Source organism: Micrasema longulum, unplaced genomic scaffold (genome assembly GCF_059751315.1).
Source record: "Micrasema longulum isolate JH-2025_06_02 unplaced genomic scaffold, ASM5975131v1 h1tg000662l, whole genome shotgun sequence".
Classification (NCBI taxonomy): domain Eukaryota; kingdom Metazoa; phylum Arthropoda; class Insecta; order Trichoptera; family Brachycentridae; genus Micrasema; species Micrasema longulum.
The window spans coordinates 649773-667753 of NW_028277858.1; the positions used below are offsets into that span (position 1 = coordinate 649773).

The 17981-nt window shown below is 32.6% G+C and overlaps 1 protein-coding gene across 2 annotated transcripts in view; it reads right to left on the minus strand.

The window, feature by feature from the left end:
• Dscam1 (Down syndrome cell adhesion molecule 1) overlaps positions 1-17981 on the minus strand; it is a 119935-nt gene that overhangs the window by 48098 nt on the left and 53856 nt on the right. The window contains exons 4-6 of one of the 2 annotated variants that reach the window (XM_088229311.1): positions 5864-6002; positions 5033-5194; positions 576-725 (exon numbers count right to left, since the gene is read on the minus strand). In XM_088229311.1, the coding sequence (XP_088085437.1) occupies positions 576-725; positions 5033-5194; positions 5864-6002 (451 nt within the window). Of the gene's footprint in view, positions 1-575; positions 726-4736; positions 4911-5032; positions 5195-5863; positions 6003-17981 lie in introns of those variants that run through there. The other variant, XM_088229312.1, reaches the window with a different exon arrangement.

Below are 17981 nucleotides of genomic sequence, written 5' to 3' on the forward strand. Positions count from 1 at the left end.
TTTTAAGAAATAAGCTTACAAGAGGAAAAACTCACTGCAAATAATTAACTATGTTAGAAATGGGAAACCAGTTGTGCTAAAGTGGGATTTGAACCTCAGACCTCTCAAGATATTTTTCCATATTTATACAGATCTATCTATGCCTCGAAGTATTTAAGAACACGATTTACTGTTAATTTAAATGTGTCTATATAGTTTTTATACAAATGCGTTACGCTGTCGACACCACTGACGCGTAATAAATAGACACTAAATTGGATTTTATTTATGAAATAAAACAAAAAATCTGTTGTTTTTCACAGTTGCAGTATATTTAGAGAATTCTCTCATAAAACACGATGGAATTTTTATGATTATGACGAAAGTCCGTTAGAGAGTAAATGAAAGAAAGGCAATTGCCCACGAATCGAAATGCCATCGATTAATTAGAAGTCATTGATTGAAACTGTTACTACTGTTAGAGGAGTGTTGGGTCATTTTATGGATTATTTTAAGTTGTTTGTCCTTGGTCAGTTTTAGCAATTACTGCACAAAAATAAAGAAGATCAGTGTGGGTAGTTGAAAATAGATCTCACCTGTGATGACGAGTCTTCCTTTAGTGGCACTTAGCCTAGTTTCCCCGGTAAGCCTGTGTCTAGTACGACATTGGTAAGACTTGTAACCGTCTTCCGGGCCAACATCTCGAATATGCAATTCTCCTGATGGTAGTACCAAATATTTTCCCTCTGAAGAAAAAAACAATAATTAGTATTCATGGCGTAGAAAAATTGTGTTATTATATAATTCATTTGAATGTAATGAAAATATTTACTTTAAATAGCTTATTTATTTGAAAAATATTATTATAAAAGTATGTTATTTGGACTAGTGACATTTAAAAATATTTTCTTAGATTCAAATCATTAAATGAGGTAGTTTATTTTTAGTAGACTGATTATATTCGGGGTGGGCCGTAAGTTCGAATTGTCAAATGGAAACATGATTTTATTGTATCAATTGATTATGTTAGATTTTTTTTTCAGTGATTCACGAAAAAGTTTTACAGTAAATTTTATTTTACGAAATCCAATAAGTACAAGATTTCTTGTTTGAACTTTTTGAATAATCGTTTTACATTATTTAAAAGCCAATTCAAACTTTTATGACACTTCTAAAGGTATTGATTATGTACCTTATAGTTTAGAGTAACAATAAATATATAATTTAAAATGTCGATGAGAAGATTTTTTAATATATGTTCTTTTAAAGATTCGTAGTTAATTTCGAATGCATCGTACCACTTTTATACAAAAAACGCGTCATAGTACATATTTCCGTACATGTGCCTAACTCCATCAGACTCCACCTCCACACTGACAATACGTCAATACCTAACTCTCTACTCATCATTTTATAATATATCAAGTGTAAGAGTTTGCAAAGCATTATTATAATTGATGAAACTTAATCACTTGTCCAAATAAACATAGTATCATCTTAAATATTTCATTATCATGCACTTATAAACTAAAGGTAGAAAGGATACAGGAATTAGGTAGGCCGTAAAGCCTATGGATCGAAAGGAAAAAACATAATTATTGGATAAGTTTCAGGGAGTTTGTATAAAAACAATCCTATATTTATTTCAAAAAGTCGCACGAAATATTCGCTAGTTGCTACTTTTATTCATTGAAAAAATTCAAAACACGCAACCCATTATTTTCCATTTGAAATGATAATCCCTATAGGTACCTACATTATAAAACGATTGAAAAACATAAAAGCCAAAAGCCTTTTTCTCATATTCCATTTATTTTTTTTATAACACAAGCTTTACCATTTACAAAGTATCTGTCTCCCTACTAAATAGTATTAAACAAACCAGAGTAAAAATAATGTAATTCTGCTTCAGAATGATTATATAAGTTGGTAAGTATTAATTGTGTATTTTAATCAAATGCGATGTAAAATGATATCGGAGAAAGTAAAAATCGATATAAATTGGATGGAGTCGCAATTATTTTTTCTTGATGCGAAAAAAACGACGATTTTTTTGCCTTTCCAAAATTTCATACCATGCATCTAGAACCTGAAGACAAGAAGATAAAAGAATATGCAAGTTCTTTGACAACCCCATAATAATAAATAATACTGAACTATTTTGCTCGAAAATTAGACGTGTTGAGAAAATGGGAAGAAAGGGATATTCGTAATTTAGAAAATAGATAAAATCAATGAACCATTGGGATCTGCTTTGGGGTCCGGAAAGATTTCCTTAGAAACATCCCCTTCGCTCTCAATCCAAGAGACCACAGCAACATAATCAGCGACAAAACTGGGAATATGGCATTTCAAGATGGCTGCATTTCCTCTCAAAACATACTCTTCCATTAAGCTTACAGCGTATGACTGAGCGACCACTGAAAAACAAATATTTCGGAACTAGAACGCTTTAAAAAAATAACCGTTTATTAAACCACGAAAAATCCCATATATAAAGCAAGTAAAAAATATAGGCATCCATTTTTTTACAATACCTACGAACACCAAGATTAATAATTTATTAATGACTATCGTAGGTAAAACGAAACATTTTTACATGTACGTTTTATACGTTAGTTGTTTTTAAGAATGTTGAATCTAATATAGCGTTTTCAGATCACATATCCAAATAATATAGGTTGCCGAAAAGGGATAATAGGAAGTGATTATAGGATGGATAGTTTTATTTTTAAATTGCAACCAGCGTGTACCGTAATCTGGAGGATTAGCATATTCTCCTCCGGCAGTATCCTGCCAGGATATAATTTCCACGTGATCGCTGACGAAAGATGGGATGTGACATTTAAAAACTGCGGCGTTTCCCTTGATAACGAAAAGATCGTACACCTGCGCTTCGTAATATTGGTTCACGGCTGCAAAAGCGCAAAATAAAGGCTGATTAAAATATCTATCTTTAAAAAGTCCCTATCTTTTAAAAACCCGAACAAAACTGAATAAGGAAGGAAGGGGAGTGTAAGGAGGGGCGAAGAAAATCTCTGTGGTCGTATTACCATCATCGGGTTCGCCATCGTGCGTGGCAGAAGAACTATAAGATTCCCCGTCACTCATGATCCACTCTACTACTTGGACATAATCGGCCACGAAAGATGGTATCATACATTTCACTATGGCCGTGTTACCTCGCAAGACATACTCGTCTATCACGCGAGGTTCGTATGTTTGATGAACAACTATAACACAAAATAAATTCGTTAATATTTGAAGAGCTCATTATTTAAAAAGGGGGGAAAACGCACGTGGAATGGGAGATCGGAATGGACTGTGGATTTGTAATTTCAATTGTTTCACATGTTACCATCATCAGCATTAGTGGCGTTAGCCACAAAGACAGAACCATCGTTTGTTTGCCAGCTAGTAACTTGAACAAAGTCTGCCACGAAGGAGGGAACGATGCACTTGAGTAGTCCCGTGTTACCGCGCAGGACAAACTCGTCGTTAACACGCGCTTCGTAGAACTGGTGAACGGCTAAATAAATTAATAATAATTTATGTACTTATTTATTACTGCCCTATCAACTAACGCTAAAACAAAACCAAATAAGGATGGTCTTGGGGGGGAAGCGGGGAGTGATGGTGGGTGTACGTGTGTTACCATAATCAGAGCCAGGATAATAAGAGCCCCCCTGGGAATCAGTCCACATCTCGACACTGACAAAGTCCGAGACAAAACTCGGCACCTCACATTTCATTATAGCCGCATTCCCTCGAATAACGTACTCGTTATCCGCCTCGGCCTCGTATGATTGGGCAACAACTGCGATTCATAATACAAAAATATAGTAAAACATCTAAGCTAAACATCAGAAACAGAGGATATTTACCCTACTCCTGAAATAATAGGATTTTTGGAAACAGGATAGGATTGGGAGTGTTTTAAACGACAAAAATTACCATAATCTGTTTCGGAATTTGATCTAGAATAAATTTCATTAGAGCTTGAAATCCAAGATTCCACGTAAACAAAATCTGCCACGAATGAAGGTATTTTACATTTCATGACAGCGGCGTTTCCCCTGATCACGTATTCGTTCTCCGCTTCGGTAACGAAAAACTGCGAAACCACTGAAATAATACAATAATAATTGATGTTTAAAGGTGAACGGATGAGGAATCAGGCTGAAAGCGGAAAGGAGTTGAGGAATAACAATGTATATTTGAATTCATCGTTACCAAGATCGTCAGATACCGTAAGTATTTGGCCTATTTCGTCAATCCAAGACTCTACTTTTACAAAATCAGCAACAAACGAAGGTATGGAACACTTCAGTACAGCCGTGTTTCCTTTAATAACATATTCAGTCATAATTTCCGCTTCGTAGAACTGGTTGACAACTGCGAAATTCGAATAAAATATATAATATGATCGGAAGTTGTGGAAAGGATACGAGGAATGGGAATATCAAATTAGCCATCGTCGGTGCGTTACCAATATCCTGCGAAGGTAAATACTCCGAGGCGTCTGATCCAACCCAAGCTTCGACTTTCACAAAATCAGCTACAAACGATGGTATGTTGCATTTCAGAACTGCTGTATTGCCACGAATCACATATTCCGATACCACTTCTGCCTCGTAGTACTGGTTTACAACTAAAGGATTTGAATGAAAATTTAGCAGATAAATCGAAGTGGGACGTGGGACGCGGAAAAGGTAAGGATGAAAGGATTAAAGAATATAACCCGTATTATTAGGTACCATCTGTAGAAGTAGAATCAGAATCCATAGAGAATATATTCCCGGAGTTATCCTGCCACGACGATACTGATACAAAATCTGCCACAAATGAAGGAATGGAACATTTCAGGACGGCAGCGTTACCTCGGATCACATACTCGTTGTTCACTTCAGCTTCGTAGAATTGCTGGACGACTGATAAATAAATAATTTGCTTTAATTCGGGTTTATTAAAATTTAAGGATTTAACATAGTGTGGATAGGATTTAGTGACGGGAGATGGGAAATTTATGGATATAAATAAAATAAAAACAGACCGAAGTTATCTCCCGGATAAATATCTTCATTTTTATCCGTATGCCAAGATAAAACAGTAACAAAGTCTGCCACAAATGATGGAACTTGGCATTTCAAAATTGCGCTGTTTCCGGTTATGGCATATTCTTTATTCACGTCCGTATCGTAGTGCTGGGATACAACTATTCAACAATAAAATGATCAGAACAACATATTCAATAATAAATAATACAACAATGGCGATAATGACCTGAGGCGACCTGAAACAAAAGTGAGCTGCGGAGAAACAATGGCAGTATTATAAAAAATAGGAAATAATGCAGTAGAGGCATGTTCCAATAGAAAGTAATCGTATAATATTACTATGCGTCTGCATTGTCTTGCAAATTGATCAGTCAGAATAATTTTATGAGAAAATATTACACTTTTTCCACTACAAAATAAGTACACTTTTTTTTATTCTCTGTTCATTAGTGGATAAATGAATATGTATTCATGTTATCAATTTGAAAGCGTTGATACTACCTGTTACGAATAAAGGAAAAAGTAAAATACTCTTTCGCAACATAATACACCGCTTTACATTTTAAAATTTTCATTAAAAGTCATTTTGAGATAAATCCCAATGCAAACATATTTAGTAACTAAAGATATTCCCAAGATTAAACTTTTGTTATTTGGGGTTCCCGATTTAAGAATTTTTATCTGGAAATATTCACGTGTTGAAATTTTTAAACTTAGGCTATATCCAATTTTGTCATTTTTAAACTGGAAATATTCCCGTGAAATCTACACATTGATTCGTTGACTGGAAATGTTCCCATTTAAATGGATCGAATTATAGTTTTTACCTGCTCTGACGTTAACATCCCTAGAGTGTATAGAACCCATGGAGCTTCGTGCAAGGCAGATATAAATCTGAGCGTGAACTTCTTGGCGGTAATCCTCAGCTCGGAAAGGTGGGAACACCAAATTTCCGTTTGGAAGAACCTAGAAAAAAAAATTAAAGTTTTAATCATAAAATCAAGATAGGTATAATCGCCACAAGAGGGATTTTTATCGTTGAACTTTCAATCAATGATGCTTACTCATATAACTACGAATGAGAAAGTTCGGCGGTTTAATTTATATTTTATTCGTTAAAAGACGATCAAACTAAGACAAAGATTTAAAAAATATATTTCAATTTCAATGAGTTTTGTATATTTTTAAATTACCCAGCCCGTGACGTTACAAGTTCTCATCGGTGAGTTCTACTGACATTTAAAAGGAGAGCCCCGTACGTATGAAAACACGCTAACGTACAAAACAAAAATTAGCTTATTTTATTTTTTGTTTTGTACACCATTTTGTAAAAAGGGCCTAAATTATAAATCTATTATATTTGTTATAATGAATATAGTGTAAAATTTCCGCAAACCAAGTTTTGTAAAATTTCCATTGAAAATAAACGTAAAAATGTCATTTTCAATAAAAAAATATATAAGCGCCATCTATGAATAATATTAGTTTCATATTTTCGTTTAGAATCACTTCCATTTTTTTTATGTAACGATTTTTTTTAGTTTTGTATTTGTGAAATAACTCCGCATGTGATGTCATAGGTTCTTTTACACTTATTCTCGAACAGTTCTTCCTATTGGTCCATCCACGGCAAGCAAACCGGAAATCTTCCATAACTCTCATATCATGGGTTCATCCATATGAACCAGTGACGTCATTCAAAGTAGTTTTTATTATTTTTTCGCACAAATTCAGGAAACTTTGCCGTACAATTTAATGCTCCAATTTTTAACGCGCGCAAGAAAACATTTATTGTATCAAATTTTCCGTGGGGCTAAAGTTCCTCGTTGATATATAATATTAAATTGTTATAATATAAAAAAAAACTTGCTAAAATCTTTTGTAGAAAAAAATGCTTATGACAAAAATCAATGTAATATGGATTGACAGAAATTTATAAAAAAACAGCTAACAGATGCATTTTACGAAAAAAATCACTGAAATAACAAAACGATACCTAATATACCAATTGAATAATATAATAGGTATTTTCAAAGTAGACCAGTTAATGCATTTTAATTAAACAGATGAAATGACACAGCTGTATGATTAATTAAATGATAATTATTCTATTCATCGGAATGTAGAATACTTACAACAAGCAGTGATTGGCCTAAAATGTTACGTAAAAATAAATAGCTAGTATGTAAGTTCTTACAAATAATTTCCTACAATGTTTTATGATTTTTTTAATATCGAGACATAATCGACAGAACAACGTATAACGTAAGCAACAAATAGTGAATTGTGCGGGAGAATGTTTTTTTTTTAATTTTTGTTCCATATATATTTTCTTTAATAATTCAGTAAATGGGATTTATAATGGTTGGTTACTGCCAATACTGAAATGACATCCAAATCTTTTAAATACCTTTGCCTATAACGGCGGCCTAGTGGTGCGAGCTAGCGTAACCGCCTACATTGTCGTCGGTTACGTTATTTTGCTTAGCTTAAAAATAATATGTCAACACCAGGCGCGTTCCGTCTATAGATACTGAGGATGCGGCGCATCCCTTGAAATTTAAAAAAATAATATGAACTTTACAAAAAAAACATTATAAATGCGAAATAAAACCTTCAAATATGTATTCCTAAAATTCTCACTGAGAACGTTCGGGCACACACGATTCAAACAATATCTTCTATACGCGGGATGCTGCTTGTCGAGTTGCGTCTAGTTTCCATAGCATTTGTCCAAATTTTCGCGCGTGCGCTTTAGGTTCATAAGGTTTTAGATTTCTCGGAGACTCGGAGAGATAAGAAGCATCCAACTTGTATAATGCAAAGAAAAAACGACTCTAATAACGTTTATCATAAAGTTTGAAGTAGCGCATTATTGACACTTGGCCCAAATTTATGAACGATTGTCTCGGGTCTTGTTTTAGGTGTTTTGATGTTTATTGTTTATATTGTTATCTCCTTTGCATACTTACGGGGACCGTCCTGGAAGACCATCGATGGCGATCTTTCAGCTTTGTTCGGCGGAACTAAGGAAGAGGCGAGAGTGCTGGCTAACGATAAGGTCTCCCGGAAGCGTCTGGTGATGTCCACATGCTTCACTTAGGATTCTTACTGATAAAAGTCACCGCACGCGCCTGGTCAACACATATGTATTTATTTTTTTAACGAGTGGAATGATGCGGAGTAATACATATAAAATTATAATTGGCCTATAATTTTGATTTATTTGTAAATATTGTATTTTTGTAGTTATTATTGCTGTTGTTTTCTTTTAATAAATAAAAATAAATATACATAAATGTGGCAGGTGAATTTTATACAGCTATGATGTTTTTAACTCTTGTGAAGGAGGCAATAAGGAACACTTTTCCTTTAAAAAACGCAACTCGCCAAAAATATCACCTACGTTGTTCTGTCGATTATGGCTCGATATACGTCACAGGCGGAGTAATTTAAAAATCACAAAACTTAAAAAAATTATAGCGCTGATAATACGGCAGGTACATTTTTTTTTTAATTTGGCTTGGTTTAGTCTATTAACAAATAAAAAATTGAAAAAATTCACTGAAATTACTCATTGCTGCGAACGGCTGTAACAAATTTAACACCAAATTTTAGGGATATATTTTTGATACTTTATATCACAATTAAGATTTGTATAGAATATGTAAATAAATTGAAATTAATGCATTAAATCGGTAGTCAGGTGGTAGAAGGGACCATTTGTAATTTTTTATTTTTCAAAAGTTTAAATAAATATTTCAGTAAATACGCTTAGTTAAAAAAAACAACATCATCATTTAAAATTTTAATTTATTTTTCAAAAGTAGCACTAAAGTACTTTAGTTTCTGAATTAAGTCTTGAAAATGAGTCTTATTTCAGCTCTTCTGAACATTTTTGAAAATTACAGATGGTTCTGCCACCTGACTACCGAAATAATATAATATATACATGAGAAAAATGGTGTAGCTCTTTATATAATGGATGAAAATGAAAACCCAGACTGTGGCTCTCGTTGAACCCATGTATCCCCACCCTTGACCTATATAGTCATTCATTCTTGCAATAAAACGTATTATATTTTTGTTTTCCCTCTCTAAACAGGGGCAACCTGCTTCATTAAAAATGAAGCATCGTTATTATTATTATTTATTTATTTTTACTTTTGTTTTTTTACAATAAACATGAGAGGTAAAACAGAGCGTTCAAAAAATAAAGCATAATTACATAGCAATGAAAGACATATTAATAGTAAAAATAGTCAACAAAAAAATCCCACAAAGGCATGGCCTGTTTGTGGGATACAAGAAAATGTTAATGAATTTTTCTCCTATAATAAATAATAAACAGTTATAATATTTTTTGTAACATAAGAAAGAAAAAATAAAATGTTCTGTAAAAGATTCTTTGTTATTTTTTTATAGTAATTAAAAAAGGAAATAAAAAATATAAAAAGAACACAAAAATATTCCTTATTATAAAGGGCAACAAAATATAGCATAGAAAGAAAGAGTTCATATCTTTAGTTTGAATCCATAATGTTGATATTATATCACCAAACAAAATGTTAATATTATATCACTTATATACCTACGCAATAAAACATATTGTAAATTTTTGGATTGAGTGCGTTTAAAAAAATTAAAAGACGTACGAATATGAATCGTTTCACTCTCCCTCTGATCGTGGCATATCATTTTAATGAAAACCGGTTATAACTACATGCATTGTGCATGGCTCACCCTAAATAACAAAGAAATTACCGCAGAAATAGCAAAATGTACAATATTGTCGTAATAATGCTAAGGGGTTCTGAATACAATGATGGAATTGAGGGAGAGCTTTACGAATATAAAAAAATACTGGATTATTTTTCATACGAAAATACCGACTAACAATATTTAATTAATGGTTCAGAAATCAAATTTCAGAAGGCCATTTATATATCTATCTGTAATGACATCACCAAGTGCTTCCCAACAAATGATTATTTACTTACTAAATGTTATTAAATATTTGTATATAACCACTTAGCTACTTTTCTATGTCTACCGGTTTCGATACGTACCCGTCTCTTCGTCAGAACACCGATCAAACCCACTATACACGTTCACAAAAATATAAAACCAACATGCCATGCATTTTAGTAGGCAACCCTTACATGCACTGATTAGGTTATGAAAATGTTTGATTTTGTGGGAGAAATAGTTTAAAAAAGAGGGAGGGGATGAAGGGAAGGGCGTGTGTTTATTAGGTATAGAGTGACCGTTTCAATGGAACATCGTATAATGGGCTGTATTGAAAGGTTGTTTGATAATTGACCAAAGGAACAATATTTTTTAAAGCTTTTCTAATGTAAAATATTTTCATATTACTTATGTTTAATGCTTTATTATTTGTAAGTAAGTTAATTAAAAGTCAATTAAAACTGATACGGTGATTTGCGAATTCGGAGAAATTGTTACTGTGAAGACACCTCGCGTGTTCTTTAACACGAATATCAAAATTTCTTTTTGTTTTTCCAACGTAAACAGAAATACAAGAATTGCATATTAATTGGTAAACACCTGCATTGTTCAACAATGTTTGATTATGTCCAAATGCTTGCAGACCGGCTGGATTTCCTCCCTAGGGAGTTGTTCATATTTAAATTTATTTCAACAGAGAGGGAAAACATTTTTGAGAAAGGAATATGGAAGTCTAGGTATTTACAGGGCTTATGACCTGTCATTGGCTGGTTTAAGTGGCCACTTTACACACTGTGTAACATTCACCATTCTGTACATGTTTGAACATCCACATTTCTTCAACTCTTCCATCTGTTGACTTTTGCGAAGTAAAAGAGCTAAAACCTTTATCACGTGGGTGAGATTCATCCGGCTGAACCAATTCACCTACTAGGCAACACCTGAAAACAATTTTCCAATTTTTATACTTCTTCTTTTACCAGGTAGTAATTCAACAATGTTTGATTATGTCCAAATGCTTGCAGACTGGCTGGATTTCCTCCCTAGGAAGTTGTTTATATTTATTTTCAGGCGTTGCCTAGTAGGTGAATTGGTCCAGCCGGATGAATCTCACCCACGTGATAAAGGTTTTATGCTAATGACCAGCCAATGACAGGTCATAAGCCAGCTAATGACAGGTCATAAGCCCTGTAAATGCCTATACTTCCATATTCCTTTCTCAAAAATGTTTTCCCCCTCTGTTGAAATAAATTCAAACCTGGATTGTTAATGAACTATTTTTATATTTGATATTAAGCAATAATCTACCAATATTACTATTTGTATAAAAAACAGGTTTGACATTATGTGGTAAAAACTTGGATTCATTTGTAAACAGTATTTAATTATTTATATTAGAAATCTGCGATTATGTTTTTAAATAATATACGAGTATAAATCCAGTGCTGGGACTTCGCATATACATATATTATACTCAAAAATAATACATTTTTGCACGCTTAAAACTTGTTTTAAAATAAACAATATCGATTATAAATTCAATTCTGAATCTAAATTATTCGATTCTTCAATAATAAATAATGAAAATCCAAGGACAGTGACGTTTAAGTGATGCTATTATCAACAATATTTTGAGTTTGTCCAAATTTTTGTAGACAAGGACTGGATTCAACTCCCTGGGGAGCTGTTTATATTAACATATTACAACAGAGATGAAGAACATTTAAGAGAAGGTAATATAGAAGTCCAGGCATCTACAGGGCTTATGACCTGTCAATGGCTGGTTTAAGTGGCCACTTTACACACTGTGTAACATTCACCATTCTGCCTATATTTGAACATCTATATTCCTTCAATTCTTTCATCTGTTGATGTTTGTGAAGTTAAAGAGCTGAAACCTTTATTTATGCGGGTGAGATTCATCTAATTGAATTATTTCACCTACATACTAGGCAACGCCTGAAAATATTATTTTTTCAATTTCCATACTTCTTCATGGACCAGGTAATTTATCAACGTTGATAATATGATAAATATGATAATATGATAATGTCCACCCTCATTCCAATATAACACTTACTCACCCACCCTCTCACTCACTTACACTCACACAAACACACTAGTATGTATTGTACGTGTATTTAATGTATTTCTGTGGATATCTGTCATTGGTTTTATTCTCTGTATATTTTATTTGTTATATTTTTGTTACATGTATTACTGTTGATATCCCCAATAAATAAAAATAAATAAAAAATAATAATAAATAATTTAAAAAAGATAACATTGAAGATAATTGTTAACTTTCCATTGGAATCGGGGACCTGAAGCGTAAAACTAATCGCCTTACTTTTACGTAACAGATGATCGTAATACGCTGTATTTGGTTTACCCGTGCAGTGCCCTATGTACCACAGGGTTCGGAAAGGAGGATTGTTATGATAACATTAATTGTTATGCTTTGTAGATCTGTAAAGTAACAACTGCATTGAAAAAATTCTAGTCGCCATTTTCTATCAAATTTAAAGGAGTTGCCTCATAATTCACCAATACAAACATTGTAAAGGAATTCCTTCTAAAACAAAGAAAATGCAAGATAACAATGTGATGTAATCTTTATGACAGAGAGCTTATCTCTATGACCCTTTTTGTGTATACATAATATCTTATATCACTGCATCTTGAAGTGAGGTCAAAGAACTGTTGTTTTTACTACCAGAGCTTTGTAACTAAAAATATAATAAATTACAGCTTCCACCATCATGTTTTTTATTAGTGAACATTATAACAAATTACGACGATGTTTTCCCTATCTTCCCTAGTCACGCTATTTTGATCAAATATCATTAAAATTAATTACCTACATAATATTATTTTTTATTAATTTGTATTTTTTATTTCTCTTTTATACACAAACTGAACAGAGTAATTATAACAGTATTTTGTAAACAAAAGAAGCATTTGAAAAAAAAAACTGAATGAATTTTTCAAGAGATTGAACTATCAATATTCTTTTGTGTATTTAAAATAAGTTTTTTTTTGTCCGAGTATTTACGCAGTGACACAGTAAAAAAAAGAGCTATCGCTTATACATCTTATATAACCTACATTTATGTTTATCTCATCATCACCATTCCCTTTCCGCACCCAATGGTGCATAGGGCACTGCATTGGAACACCAATCGCAGCATATCTTGATCATTTTCGTCACATGAAGGTAAGATGATAAGTCTTACGCTTCAGGTACCAGTCCAGGGACTATGAAATATTCTAGTGTGAAAACCCCCTTTAAACATTTTTTTTACCGAACCCGAGACCTCTTGAATAGTAGGCAAGCGCGCTGACTACTACACCAAGAGGCCGACATATGTTTATTTTTATGATGATAAAAAATAAAAATCAAGAAGTTTCAAGAAAGCGAGGAAACGTTTTTTTGTTGCGTAGAAGGTGAATGTCAATCGTTTCCGAACATTTTATTTATAAAGAAAAAATAAAATTACTTTAATTTCAAGTTTATTAGTGAAAATTCTCGGTAGAAGTATTTTGTTATTTATTATAGAAATGAAAGACGAGTGATACAAAAAATCTAACTCGAGAAAGCGATGCAGGCGGCGGCGCGGCGATTAGTTGTTAATCCAAATTTGTGGATTGGGGTGGATAGACCAATGTACTGGTATTTCAATTGCAGCGCATCTGGGTAATTTTTTTTTCATTGAAGGTAAAATGATCAGTCTAACGCTCCGGGTACCAGCCCAGGAACATTGAATTGTAGTGTACAACCACTTTATAAACAAATATTTTAATTCTACCCTACCAGGAATTGATCCCAGGGTCACAAGCATGATAGGCGAACGCGCCGACCGCTACTCTACGAGGCGGATTTATCTACACTCGATTTTCTTTTTCGGGATTCTTACCTAAGAGTAGTCATCGAGTCAAAAACATTCGTTCAGGGTTCTACAGAACTGTAGTATACAGTGTAACCTTTAATAACGAGCACCTCTCATAACAAGCAAAACAGATTTTGAAAAAAATGCTCTCTTACCGAGCGATATTTCGTGTAACGAGTGACGCAGAAAGGAGAAGTCCCATCTTCACGACACTCACTTGTGAGCCGGGACTTCCGTGCCAGTTCGTCAGTCTCTAGTTAGCACTCTTTCCGTTAGCACGTTAGAGTCGCATGGGATCACACATTTTTCCAAACTTATGTTCAGACATTATTTGTATTTTTTTTGTGCAAAGTTTAATAACCCTCTTAAAAATGTCCCTGAAGAAAAGGCCACAAGAAGACAGCCATAAGAGATTAAAAGGAACTGTAGACATGAAGCGTAAAATCATAGAAAAGCGAGAACGAGGTGTGATCGTGGCTGATCTAGCGCGCACATACAGTCGGTCTACATCAACGATTTGCACTATCCTCAAGAACAAGGTAAAAAACAAAATTAAGAAGATATTATGTAAATGCTTCAAAGGGAGTGTCTACGAAACGGTAACGTTATCTAGACAGCTTTTTAGTATTTATTTTATTATTATTTGTCATAAATAATAAACTCGTTATTTCGATTTTTTTTGCAAATCGAAATCGTATTCCAGGTTGTTGCGCTCCTTAACAATTGCTAAGTATAATATAGGTTAATTTAATAATAAATGTAGGTTAAGTGTGAATAATCGATGCAATTTATAAGAACCTGCTGACGAGTTGTATGTATGCAACTCAGCAGGACTTTAATTTAATACTATTTTGTAGATAATAAAAAAAATATTAAAAAAACGTTGAAAATATTATAAAAAATATTTTTTCGGCATTGAACGCATTATTGTATTTTACATAGATTTACATGGGAAAAAATTGTTTCGCTAACGAGTGAGATTCTGGAACGAATATTCTCGAAATGAGAGGTTTCACTATACTTCATCCGCCCTGACAGAAAATAGAAATATTATCATAACATTGTGGTATTCTTTTAATAGGGGTGATACTATTGTTACGGATTAAGCGACCGTTACAACAAATGTTATTTTTGAATCATCGGAGTTTCTTGCCACACACCACGTTGTAGACGAACTCGTATTATTTTTATTATTAGTCAAAATATGTTTGTTTAAGACCAGGTAGCATATCATACGGAACATTTCTTCAACATCCATTATCTTCTACCGCATGTCTTTAGTGCTACGTACCGTGAGGTCTATAGAACACATTGTCATTATTGTTCAACCTTTGTACATACTGTCTGTAGTCTGTACTACATAGAAACTTTGTCCGGATTATTGAATATTAAATAAGTAGGTTACAAAAATCCGTAAAAAAACTATAGGAAAATTCATGTTTCTTACAATTCTTGTTCAATGTAGGTAATTTGTGAACTTTTTTAATCCCCGATGTTTAGTCTGTTTTTGTCTTATTATATTTATTCAGGAAGGCCAATAGACATTGATTTTATAAATCAAGTATTACACAATATATCACAACAGAGATGAAAAACATTTTATAGAAGGGAAAAAAGAAGTCTAGGCATTTACAGGGCTTATGACCTGTCATTGGCTGGTTCACCCTACAAAAGCATACACAACGCTTTTGTAGGGTGAACCCAGTAAAATTACCGCGCCGGGTGGATTGGCGTGGCATGTGCGAAAAGGGCCTTAGTGACTCTTACACTACACTGTATTTAATAGTATTTTTAAGAAATTATTTTTAAAAAAATCATTAAATGTGTGTATTTTTCAACTCTCCACTTTTTAAACCTTATCATTTTTAAATGCACCCCCCTTCAATAATTTTTAACACCAAGCATGTTTCTCATTTTAAATATAATAAAAATCTTGTATAAATCTTGGGTATAAAGAAATTCATGTTTAAAAAAAAAAAAAATTAAGTTAAATATGTTAATATTATAAATATTTGTAAAATGAAGATTTGCCGTTTATGTTTATAAAATAAAATAAATAAATAAGTTTATAAGTATATACTTTGATACTTGGTTTAGTTATATATATTTTTTCAAACCTGTAAAGCCTTTATAAAGCCTTTTTAAGATCAAATATAAAAGAAAGTTAATGTTGCATTTTTCGCACTTCCGTCGTTGTCCTACGATAACGACGATTTGATAATTTTCCGTAGTTCAATGATTTTAGTAAAAATATCAATAAAAAAATTTGGTTGCATTTCAATATTTTAAAACTAAAAGATGCATATTGAGACGTAAGCTGTCGTTGGTTTATAAACAAAATAATTAAACTACCCCGAAAATAATACATTTTAGTTATATTTTCATCAAAATTATTATGCAATATTCCTTTATTGCTAAAACGTAAACTGTTAGTTTCTTAAACAAAATAAAATAAAAGTTTTCGAAGATAAAGCAAGTAATGATGTCGATGACTTTAAAATAATATTTATCGGTATGTCAAGAGAAAAAAAAAACTTTGTATTTACGATTCATTAAAATTTATAAGGACAATAGGTAACATTCTTGACATTGTTAACAAAACGCGTACTCTTTAGATGTAGATAACTGTAAGGGCTTTCTTACATAAATGCATTTATAATAGAACCGCTTATTGTATATCACGGACGTGTTTCGTTTATCTCATAAGTTATTTACAAAAGCTTCGTAGAACGAAGAATATCTGATGAATAACCCAAAAAACATGCGTGAAATATGTTTTCCTAGTATACCGGCCGACACACATTCCCGACTAACTAATGTCAACATCTAAGAACGCAGTATTATGGCTGTATTACATTACAGAATTCTAAATAAAAAATCCTGTAGACAATCTGGAAATCAACAATATCTAAAGTATGTCCAAATGTTTGTATACAAGAAGACTTGAAGAAATGTAGATGTTTAAACATAGTGAATGTTACACAGCGTGTAAAGTGGCCACTTAAACCAACGAATGATAGCTCTATAAATGCCTAGAATTCCATATTCCTTTCCCAAAAACCTTTTAACTCTCTGTTTCAATGAGGAAGTTCAGTGGTTTAAAAAAACCAATGTTAATAGACTACTAAAATAAGACAAAAATACATTTTTTTTTTAATTTTTAAGAATCTCATTATATGCGCTATGATTTTTTAAAGTTTTTTATTTCTGAAATGACTCCGCGTGTTACGTCTCAAGTTCTCTTCCGCTTCTTCTCGGTCAGTTCTGCCGATTGGTCCGCTGACGGTAAGTAAACCGGAAATCTTCCATAACTCTCTTATCATTGGCTGTTTCATATGAACTAGTGATGTCATTCAAAGTAGTTATTTTTAATAAAATTATATTATAATGTTTTTTTCGTCCATTTTCAAGAAACTTTGCCGTAGGCTCTAATTTTTACCGCGCGTAAAAAACTATTTTTGGTATCCAATTTCCCGTAGGGCTGAAATTCCGCATTATATTTATTTATTCATACACAATGCATGTATTATTTTTTCTACATCAAAGATAATGTTCCCTCATAGGAATCCATTCGCATGTACAAGGCATCATAAAATGTGTGTTTTACACTACACAATAATATTTTGTGAGTCAAAATCAGATCTGTATAATACAAACTTTAATCACTGAAGCCAAACCATATTCACGATCAAAACATAAAACATAAAGATCTGAAAGATTACAATTATTTATTCTCAGAAGTTGGATAATCTGAACATATTTTTAGGAATTTTAATTTTTAAACGCATGAATAAATCAAAAAATGTAATGCGGTGTAAAGAAAAAATGAGGCAGGCGGTCAGGCCTTTGGATACAAAGCTTTAATCATCATTTCTCTATCCTCTCTTCGTTTGAGCGTGATATAAGTAGTAGTAAAAGTATTAATTCGGTTGGAAGAAAAAGAACAAGGGACTTCGCCATGTTTTTTCAAATTATATGTTGTCGGAAAGAGAATCATGATGACTACACAATGTACACATACAGTCTCAATTAACTTCGAGGGATGGATTTCCTTTTACTAGTAGTATTCACATTTAAAAAAAATAAT